The sequence below is a fragment of the Struthio camelus genome, chromosome 8 (assembly GCF_040807025.1).
Source record: "Struthio camelus isolate bStrCam1 chromosome 8, bStrCam1.hap1, whole genome shotgun sequence".
NCBI lineage: Eukaryota > Metazoa > Chordata > Aves > Struthioniformes > Struthionidae > Struthio > Struthio camelus.
The window spans coordinates 37,117,244-37,128,239 of record NC_090949.1 but is presented as its reverse complement, the minus strand read 5'-3'; the positions used below and the strand labels follow the sequence as shown (position 1 = coordinate 37,128,239).

The window sequence follows — 10,996 nt, the reverse complement described above, 5'->3', positions numbered from 1 at the left end:
ATTAGCCCAGGTATATCAGCCCGCTAATGAGGCTGGCGCTGCCCCTGCGCGGGTGACGGGCAGGTGAGCGGGGTGGGGGCTGCGGCTGGCGCGAGGGGGCCGGGAGGTGTCGGCGGCCCTGTCCGAGCCCCCGCCGGGCTGGCGCTGGCGCTGCGCTGCCAGATGGGGCTGCGCTCGGCGGGCGGCTGCCGCGGCCCCGACCGGCGCTCCCCTCCCCTTCTCCCCTCCCCGACCGCCGCGGCCGGGCGCGGAGCCGCTCCGGGTCCTGGGCGGCCGCGCAGCCGCTCGGGGGGGTGGGGGCGCCGGTAACGGTCGTGAAGGGGGAGGAGGAGGGGTGGTACCGGTAACGGTCGGTGAAGGAAGGGGGGGGGGGACGCCGGTAACGGTCGGTGAAGGAAGAGGGGGGGTGGCGCCGGTAACGGTCGGTGAAGGAAGAGGGGGGGTGGCGCCGGTAACGGTCGGTGAAGGAAGGGGGGGGGGGACGCCGGTAACGGTCGGTGAAGGAAGAGGGGGGGTGGCGCCGGTAACGGTCGGTGAAGGAAGAGGGGGGGTGGCGCCGGTAACGGTCGGTGAAGGAAGGGGGGGCGCCGGTAACGGTCGGTGAAGGAAGACGGGGGGTGGCGCCGGTAACGGTCGGTGGAGGAGAGGGGGGGCGCCGGTAACGGTCGGGGGAAGGGGGCGGGACAGGGTGGTGCCGGTAACGGTCGGGAGAAGGGGAAGGGAGGCGCCGGTAACGGTCGGTGGAGGAGGAGGGGGGGGGCGCCGGTAACGGTCGGTGGATGAGGAGGGGGCGGTAACGGTCAGTGGAGGAGGAGGGGGGGCGCCGGTAACGGTCGGTGAAGGAAGAGGGGGGGCGGTGCCGGTAACGGTCGGTGGAGGAGGGGGGGGCGCCGGTAACGGTCGGGGGAAGGGGGCGGGACAGGGTGGTGCCGGTAACGGTCGGGAGAAGGGGAAGGGAGGCGCCGGTAACGGTCGGTGGAGGGGGGGGGGCGCCGGTAACGGTCGGTGGATGAGGAGGGGGCGGTAACGGTTGGTGGTGGAGGAGGGGGGGCGCCGGTAACGGTTGGGGAAGGGGGCGGGGCGGTGCAGGTAACAGTCGGGGAAGGGGGCGGTAACGGTTGGTGGAGGAGGGGGGGCGGTGCCGGTAACGGTTGGGGGAAGGGGAGGGAGCCAGTAACGGTCGGTGAAGGAGGAGGGGGGGCGCCGGTAACGATCGGAGAAGCGGGGGGAGCAGCGGTCGGGCCGTGCCTCGGCCCCGGCATCTGTTGACCCCGGGTGATTTTGGAGGCGGTTTTTCCTCCCTGTTTCATCTCTCCCTCGTTGGCTAGGGCGCGGGGCAGCCCCAGTTCTCCTCCTGCGGCAGCACCGCCGAGAAAGCGCGGGCTGTGCCCAGAGAGCCCGAAAGTAGCCTTAGGGGAATGGATGCCGTGTGCTTTTTAGAGATGGGGAAACTGAGGCGAAAGGGCTTTCTCCTGCAAGGCACCGTGAGTTATTTGCGGTGCTGTGTAATCCCGCCTGTTGCCTTCAAAGAGAATATGGGAAGAGATGGCATTTTATAAAACTTCTTGTAAATGAGGCGTCACAAACTGTGGAATGTGGATCTTTCTTCCCTAAGTAGCCAGGGAGTTTATTTCCCAGGGTGGGAAATAAAATCAAAGAAGTAGGTCTTGGAGATCTTTAAAAGATTCAATGGCTTGTTTGGGAGCTGAGGGAAGGCTGCAGAACTTGTTAAATGTCACGGATCATCCCTGTCACCTCAAATGGTTCCCTCGAAATAAAACTGGCCTTGAAGGTGAGCTGAGAAATTGCCAGCCTGGGTGGAAACCGAGACCTGTCAGCACCTGCATATCAGCTGTGTAGGAGGGGTTGGGGGGGGGAAGATGGAGTAAAAGAGACTTACTATTTATTCTCTCTATTTGTGCGTGGAATTTGAAGGATGGAGAACCAAAATTTGCTTGGATCTAAAAGGTTTGAGCACTGGATTCAGAGATAAAATTTTTGTGTTGAGAGTTTTTGGATTTATTTAAGGAGCTTTTTTTTGGGGGGGGGAGGAAGGCGTAGAGGTGGGTAAGGTCTCTGAAGGCTGAGGTAAGTGAGAGGGACTCGAGGAAAAACACTGCAAAGCTTCAGGAATGCTTTTCTTCCCCTAAAAGGATTCAGCCTTACTCTGCTTGTGGTACTTGCCCTTCTTGTTTCAGTGGGGAAATGGTGCAGCCTGGTGCGTTAGCTCGCATCCATCATTAGGGACACTGCAGTTCTAGGGTTTTTCCGCATTAGTAATTCCTGTTGCTCTTCGGGACCCACAGGGAGTGGGTGGATGGAATATATAGCAAGAGGGAGAAAATGAGCAATCCTGGGATTGGTGTTTGCCCGAAGGAGGCAGGCAGGCAGCGCAGCGCTGGTGGCCCTGGGGAGCCAGCGCGCCGGCTGCGGGCACCTGACCTGGCACCGGGCAGCTCCCAGGAGCCAGGCTGCCGCACATCACTGCTCGCGGGCGAATTTCATCTCCTTGCACCGGGTATGGGAGCTGATGGCTACAGGTGAAGTACAGTTTTTATTCCTAATAGCATTTGCTGCATTTGGGATGTATGTGTGGGGGAGATGGTTTTTTCTCTTTAATGCACGAGAAAAGGATGGGGGGGAGTTAATTGGCTATTGAAATAGCATATTGTGAAATCAGTGAATGACTTCTTTCTTTCCTTCTTCTCCCCTCTGCTCCTGTTGTCTTCCCCTTTGTCCCCTCCCCTCACCTTCTCCACAGGCCATCTCTGTATAGGGGTATGTAAACTCAAACTTGGGCATTCTCAGTTCAAATCTTCACTTGTGTCACAGCACAACAAACATGCCTGAACAAAGCAATGATTACAGGGTGGTTGTGTTTGGAGCAGCAGGGGTTGGCAAAAGCTCCTTAGTCCTTCGTTTTGTAAGAGGAACTTTCAGGGAAGCCTACATCCCCACAATTGAAGATACCTACCGGCAGGTAATCAGCTGTGATAAGAGCATCTGCACCCTTCAGATTACAGACACCACAGGAAGCCATCAGTTCCCTGCTATGCAGAGGCTGTCTATATCCAAAGGGCATGCTTTCATCTTGGTGTACTCTGTCACCAGCAGGCAGTCCATGGAAGAGCTTCAGCCGATTTATGAACAGATTTGTCAGATTAAAGGGGATATCCAAAAAATCCCAATAATGTTAGTTGGTAACAAAAGTGATGAGAACCAGAGGGAGCTGGATGCCATTGAGGGGGAAGCACTAGCCAGCAAGTGGAAGTGTTCCTTCATGGAGACATCCGCCAAAATGAACTACAATGTACAGGAGCTCTTCCAGGAGCTCCTGAATCTTGAGAAGAGAAGAACTATCAGTCTTCAAGTGGATGGAAAGAAATCCAAGCAGCAGAAAAGGAAAGATAAACTGAAAGGGAAGTGCTCTGTTATGTGATTGGCTTTGAATGGCTGGACTTGCATCACTGCACGGTGTAATCGGAGCATGGACTCTACCAGAAAATGTTTGCTGGAAGTTTCAGAAGAATCCATGCCATACAGGGTTATCACTTTTCTGTAAAACATCAGTTGGGTCACTTTGTGTTGGTTTTAAAGAGGATTTTTTTGCATGTTTTTTAATTTTTTTTTTAAATAAACGTTCAGTGTTAGCTGTTACATGTGATTACAAGTTTTAAGCAAGAACAAGAAACACTTTACACAAGAAAAATCTCAGTGTTAGAAACAAAGTTATCTTTATTTCTGTGAGCACATACTAGTTTTTAAGTATCTTCAGACTGTGTTACCTGAAACAAATCAAATGTTGCCTATGTGTATACATTCAGATGTTTTGAGAAAAATACTGACAAGAGCAAATCTTTAACAAAGCTAGGGATCTGCACTGCAAATGAACATACAAGTTCAGGCAATTACATTTTGAGGAGAAGGATTAACTTGTCTACCAAATGCACAATTTTTTTAATGATAGAAGTTAAGGTTACTTATGTATGTTATGCAGCTCCTGAGATTTCGGCAGTTCTGTGAAGGATTAAAGCTATACTTGCATGTAATCAGACTGTTTGCTCTTATCCCACCTGGCCAGCGAGTTGTCTTTCCAATGCACTTTGAGCTGGCTTTTGGTTTTCCTTTTGCCATTTTTCACCTCTCCATTGAGGCCAGGGTCAATTGTGTAAGCTGTAAAGCGTCTTCAGGACTTAGTGGGGGAATAGGGGCCTTGGAATTTGAGGAATTCAGATCTTCCTGTAGCCTGGACAGCATACAGAAAAAGGCAGCTAACTTTTCTTTTTACATGTGAGCCTTAGTTGGACTAATGCTCTACGTTCTGTGGTGCATACCAGCCATGCTTCTAGAAGAGATTTAAAAGGTAAATCAGACTTCCTACCCAAATATAAGGGGTCAGTTAGCTCTGTAGTGTGTACCGAGGGAATTGGCCCCAGTTAGAGCTGGAGCTTTCATGTCATTTGATTCAACAGGGGAAAAAAAAAAATCTCATGTATGATTTCAGAAACCCAAGCAAGCACTGCATGAATGTTCTATGCAGACTGAAATATTCTGCATTTTTCTCTCCTGACTCATATGTACTTAAAACTACTTACCAAGTAATATGTGGTTTTGCCAGGTTGATACAAGGCTCTACACCTGATTTTTTTTATAGATGATCTCCTGCAGGTCCTTGAACTTCCTATGCTGGAACTATGGTGCTGTTTTTATCCTCTCTGCCAGTGCTGTGTGTAATGCTTCTGTTAGTTGGGGAGAGTCAGACTGAAGAGTGGTCGTAGAAGAAGGCATAATGGTTTGTTTGATAACGGAGTTACTCTTGCTTTTTCCTTTTCTTTAAGCTTGTACGTGATTTTGATGTCTGTTTTTTCATTCCCAAACAGTTATACAAAGCTTCTCTTTCGACATCTGGCAAAAATATTTGCAGACAATTTCAGTTCCATTTCAACCTGCTGAATTCCAGTCCTTGAAATCCTGATAAAACACTTTATATTTAAGCCTTTCTAAGAAGTCATAAGGCCTAATAATATCTTTACAACTCCCACTGCCTTCACGGAGAGGTCTGTGTGAAGGCACAGCAATTATTCACATGGAATGCTCTGCAATCACTGTGGCATCTTCCCTGTAGGTGGTAAGGGGATCCCTGAGGATGAGGGGCCAGAGTACAAGGAACAACTAATATTAACCAAAACAAGCTCAGTCTCTCCAGTACCTGGCAGAATCATTGGCAGATCTCCCAAGCTGACTTTGACTACAAGAGGAGGAGGAGTCCCACATGACTGACTGGAGAGAGCGATGGGAGATGCGTGTGCAATGGAGGATGGTGGTGTGGGGCCCCAGCATGCCAAGCTCCAGACTAGGAGCCTAGGGCAGGTCTGATAAGAACAATACCTGCTGTTGCTCCATCTAATGATTTGTACATAATGTGCATTTTAGGTGTATTAAGTCAATTCTATGAAGTATGGTTTCCATATAAACTGAGCCAGTTTGATTTTGTGTGTGTAATGTGCTATTCTGATATGAAAGGAAATTAATTGGACTGACTCCTATTTAGATGATGGCTATTAAAACTTCCACACAAATCTAAATTAGAAGGTACTACAACTTACCAGAGAACTATCTCTAAATGACTGTAGTTAATAATAGTGAAAAATGCAGTATTGCCTTGGGGACGCTGATTGTTCAAAACAATGGCAATGAAATTTGAAATGACAGTTGTTTCATAAGTCTTGTATTTGAGTCTGCTTTCCTTGGACTCAAGATCAGATAGGCTGGTGTACTTGGACCCTTTGGTGGCATTGAGTCTTGTACTGTTACAGCTGGTAATCTTGGGCTAATGTTTCTATTCTGCAATAAAGGTACAGTGCAGAATTAGGATTGTCACAAAATAATTCTGTTGGAAAATATCTGAAGATTTTTGGGGGATTGATGGGTAAAGGTTTTGCTAAAACCAGAATAAGTAATATGCATCTGTTACAGATGGCATTTGATGGGAGTAGTATGCACATGCTGAAGTTTTCCCCTCCCCTGATATAGGAGCATATTGCTGAGTTAAAGGAGTAATGGGCTTGCTTTAAGGGTTCGTGTTTTGCAGTATAAGGAGTGCAAGTTTGAAGTAAATAGTTTAGTCTTCCTTGAATAAGTGCAGTTTTAAAAGTGAACAGATCTATTTTAAAAAAAAGTTGATGAAAGACATCTGGAAAACATTCATATCTGGAGTGAACATTTTAAATGGGAGGTATACCAGACATCATATGTTATAGGCTTTATCCTTAACTACTGGTAGCCAACAGTACGTTTTTTTCATGAGGCAATGTTGGCATGTTTTCTACAGAGCTGTTTATACTTCCTGTAAACTCTGCAGTTTGGAGGCCTGCCTTGACTGTGTTCGTATCTGACAATCAGGACAATTGCTCACTATTTCTCAAGTTGGTGGTTTTTCCTATGTTTTCATTCATCCCGCCAGTGTCAAAACTCACTGTCCTTCTGAAAAGTTCTTTATGAGTTTAGATGTGGCGAGACAAGGTCAGGGACGGAGCTGATGCAACTTCATGCATTGCTATTAATGTCTCATAACTTCTTTCCCAGATCAATAGGTGAATATAGCTGGCAGTTTAAAAACAACATTAAACAACTGTGCAAAGTCTCAAATGAAGCATGAGACACGTCAGTATCTTGAGTGGCTGGATGAAGGTTATTGCACTGAGACATTTCCATCAAAGTACATCATTTACTGTCTTTACTCACTACCTTTTATCTTGGAGCACTTGATAAGGATTAGCAGTTGAAAGCTTTGTGCAGATAGGTATGCGTTTCTATCAACAACTTAACCCTGTGTCTTTCAGTTTCTCCACCAACACAGCAGCAAGCTTTATTCCTATAGCAAAGCACTAGCAGAGCTGATAAGAGAACCCGAGCTGCCTTTTTGCTAGTTCCCTGGCTTACCTGCTACATCTGGGATAGCTTACCGGTAGCCCAGGAGCCTGATCCTATTCACAGGTCAGTTTTAGCTGGTCCTGCAGATGTGGACTAGTTGCCAGAGTAAAAAACTGGTTTTGAGTCTTATGAGACAAGAGACAGATCCTGGTTTACTGGACCAGGTATGCTGCCTGGCTGCCTGCGGTTACATTCACCTGTAACCCTCTGAGATCATAGAATTTGCACTAGATAACTAAAACTAGCTATCTTTCAACTAAAAGGAGCTTGTGCCCATTGAGCACCTCCCCTGCCCCGGAGGAGTGTCACAGAAGTAACAGGAATGTTATTCCAGTGTATGCAGCTCTCCTGTAAATTATGCCTTCAAAGCCTAGCTAGCACCCGGTTCTCTGCAGGACGTTTCCTTGGCTGGGAAAGGAACGCCAAAAAGACTACTTTCCTGTGCCAGAACTGCTAATGTCCAGACCAGGCAGTAACGGGCCAGAGCGTTTGAATCTGCCGTTGCCGTAGCTTCATTCAGCATCAGTGAGTTGACAGAATACCTAGGCTGTCTCCTACTTGCTTAGGAGAGCCACGGACCTGCTGCCTGCCCTGGTGACTACTGGGGGGGGGGGGTCCCAGAAGCAGCTTTATGTTGGAAGCAGTGTAGAACGAGTGGAGCTTTAATATAACTCTTCCTCATGTCTGCACCTCAGGATATCAAACTTGCTTAAAGCTTGGTTAATCAGTTCCCTGCTTTCTACTGATGTAGAGATCGTGAATAACTTTCAGAAAGTTCTCACAACAGCATTGAAGTGCATTCCTAATACCACACTAACCAATATTCCGACTAGAAAGTGTCAAATCAAAAGTTTTTATGGGCAAGGATAATAGCACTGCAGGCCTTCTGGTTCTTGCTGGAGAAAAAAAATGATTGTGGTAGCTTTCATTTTAAAGGAGTTCAAGGTTTCTTCTCTGCCATCCAAAAATTCCAGCATTTTTCAATTAGTAATACTTATTTTCATGCAGCGCTTGAAGCCTGGCTTGAGGCAGCTTCCTCCCTGAATCTGGCCAGCAAAGTTAGCGTCAGAAGAAAATACCAGTGAGGAGACTAGCAAGCGGTGCTTCTGCAACCTGAAAAAGAAAATGTGAGCAGTAGCATGAGGGTCCGCCCCATGAATATTTTAAAAATAAGCAGCCAGAATATTGCTGCTATATTCTAATTCGTCATCACAGAGCAAAGCAAGCACGTGATTCATGTAACAAACAGTTCTGAATAGGAAGCAGTAGTTTTATGTGCCTGTTCCATAGCTACAAGGTACCTGGAGTGCTCTAGAGAAGTAAAAGCTCATCTTAATCATCTTTTGCCATCTTCTACAATCTGTCTGTGGTGCGAATAATTATGTCAAAAGCATCTGCAAGCTAATGAAAATGGTAAAGACTGCTTAAAACTAATCACAGCATAGCAACCTCCTTTTAATATATAATAGTAAATGTTAGACTAGCGTTGCCATGCCTAATCGTTTTTCCCCCCTTTTGTGAACATGCATTTAGTAATGCAAAAGAAGAGGAGGAGCAACAAAAGGAGAGTACAGACAAATACTGGCACTGCCTTGACATGGTCACTTTTCCGGGCAAGGTAAAAATGTACCGCAGCGACAGATCTAAGCCCTGTTGGCAAAACTGAGCGGTTGGCACAGCAGCAGAAAGCACGTTGTCTAATTTGGTCTGCTTTGTCCTGTCTGATTTGCTGCCCCTGCCAGGACAAGAAGTCATAATTGTCTCTGTCCATGCAGTAAGGACAAGTGGCAGGACACTGATGCTCCCTGTTGCCTCAGGAGAAGAGAGCTGCTTCCATTTCATCTCAGTGAAGGCTCCCCACCCAGGTCGGTGCTGAGATCAGACCTTTTATTTCTTTTTTTTTCTCTTTTTGCAGTCTATGTTTTCAGATGTTTAGAAGATCTGAAATTTAGAGGGGAGAGAGAAATGGGAGTTGTGCTGCAGGGATCACTGAGCTCAGCTGCAGGAGAAAGCTGGATTTTCTCAAGCCATTCAAGGTGAGTTCTATGCGTGCATTTAGTTAGCTCTGGTAACTGTAATGATCTATGTCTATTGGAGACTGATTTGTTTTATATAGTTCAGTGTAAATTAAGCACATGGGCAAGTATTGGCAAAACATTTGCTGAAGTAGAATCCTGGCCAGACTTGCTCTATTTGTGCAGTTTTCCCCAGAAGTCCCTAAGCAATTTAGGTGCTAAATGCCTTTGGGTATACGAGGTCCTTGGGAGCAGCCTGCATAGTTTTCCAGTGTAGCACTTGTACTCTCTTCCTTAATTCACAGAAGTAATCCAGGATGCAAACTGTTCTAGACTGCTCTTCTAGCCCAAATAGCCATGCAGTTCTGCAGCTTTTCTATCTGAGATATTTAGTTCTTGAAATAGTAGATGTAGATCTAGAAAAATCAATGAATAGATAGTTGGTCCTCCGAGAGAGCAGCTGTAGACAGAGGTAACTTCATTACTGATGTAAGCAAATAAAATGCTAACTCCAGAGCAAAGTACATGTTCATTCCAGGTTAAAGGCAGTTCTGCTACCCCAAAGGTATCGGGCCTATTTTAATGACTGCAATTTAAAACATTTTACTGACAATGACATATTATTAACACAGCCATGACACAATCACTGTAACTTGCCAACTGTGCCCGTGATTTCTGTGGCTCCAGCTACAGGAAGATTGTTTGCATATGCCTGTAAATGTTGCCACAGTGCTAGACCATCTGGCCTGCACAGAGAAGTGAAAGCTGTGCATTTTGAGCATCAGCAGTAATCTATTCCCTTTACCTCTGCTTGTCTGAAAGGGCACTGCAGAGGTGACAGCCTTTTATGTCTAGAGGTGAGGCTGAAATAAAATGACTCAACATCCTAACAATAGCCGAGGCTAAGCAATCAGTTTACAATGGTACTCTGCATTACTTAGGGGAGGTATGAATGTTGCCTTTACGCTTTGTCAACCATAAACACGCAGAACTTTTCAAGTAAACATCAGCTGCTCAGCAAACACTTCAGGTGAGCTTTACGCAGCCCATGTCTCTTGGAATTGAGTTTGCAGCATAGTAGGAGTACAGGAGTGGGCTGTAGGTGCCTACAAATACTTCCTGCAGCCTCTTTATAATAGGAGCTGAAGGTAGGGCATGTTCAGAATATGCCGTGGTGTGATACAGCACCGTGGCATGGTCATATCTGCAGTTGCTGACACCAAGAAGTAGCACAGCCAAACAGGGAGAGCTGGGCAGAAGAAATTAAAATCCTTTCTCTTGGTGGAGAATAGAAAGAGTTGCTCCTTGCCTTCCGTGAATAACAGCATGGACAAGGACATTATATGTACCTTGATGAAGACTCTCCTTTTAAAAGTGCATCCTGTTTTCCCCCCTGTTCTAGGTAAGGGGAATTCAATCATATGTGACTGATGTATTCTGGGTAGTTCTACCAGCTTTGTCAGAGTTTGTCCACATTTCTGCTGTTGTAGAAAAGAGAGCCGTGGTCCAGGCTTTCCTTGTGTTTAGCTGAAGTTTTCCCAGGAGAAAAGAATGTGGAATTTACTAAGTTCTCTTTTGCCTTCTGTTTTTTGGCTTCTATCCCTTGTGGACAGGGCTGAGATCTCTGCAGCTGCCAAGCAATCGCTGAAAGATAAAAGCAGAGCAGACGCGTGCAGGAAGTGCGTGTGCGAAATCCCATGCTTTGGCCCAATATAACTGCTGTCTGCGCAGCACCGTGGGGCTGGAGGTGTGGTTCACAGCAAGTAACGCATGTGATGGAGATAGGATTTGTAAGTGACTTGGCACCAGCCACTGCATCGCATTGTGCATAGGTATTGGCTTCCCCAGCTGTATCCTGGGGTCCTTAGCACCATGCCATGAGAGCTGAGTGCCTTTTCCCTTCAGCTGAAGAATGAATTTTCAGCTAGGGATAGGGGTGCTTGAAGACCAATATCCGAAAAGTTTATGTATGCACTCTGTATCATTCCCATGTGTAAAAGCAAGGTTTTTGTTGCCCACAAGGAAGGCAGTGGCTGAATATGTTGCTG

The 10,996-nt window shown here is 47.0% G+C and overlaps 1 protein-coding gene across 7 annotated transcripts; it reads left to right on the top strand.

The window, feature by feature from the left end:
• Positions 1-20: 20 nt before the first annotated feature.
• Positions 21-4,049, top strand: DIRAS3 (DIRAS family GTPase 3). Of its 7 annotated transcripts, none has more exons than XR_011142675.1 (4): positions 258-305; positions 1,329-1,792; positions 2,307-2,540; positions 2,762-4,049. XR_011142675.1 is itself a non-coding variant. In XM_068953500.1 (4 exons), exon 4 carries the CDS (start codon positions 2,843-2,845, stop codon positions 3,437-3,439), a length of 597 nt encoding a protein of 198 aa, XP_068809601.1. In that variant the 5' UTR covers positions 304-343; positions 1,329-1,484; positions 2,307-2,540; positions 2,762-2,842; the 3' UTR covers positions 3,440-4,049. The 7 variants fall into 7 exon arrangements, 5 of the variants coding, with proteins under 5 accessions (XP_068809602.1, XP_068809601.1, XP_009687277.1 ...); XM_068953500.1 differs by having other exon boundaries at positions 304-343; positions 1,329-1,484; XR_011142676.1 differs by lacking the exon at positions 258-305 and adding an exon at positions 806-868.
• Positions 4,050-10,996: the final 6,947 nt, after the last annotated feature.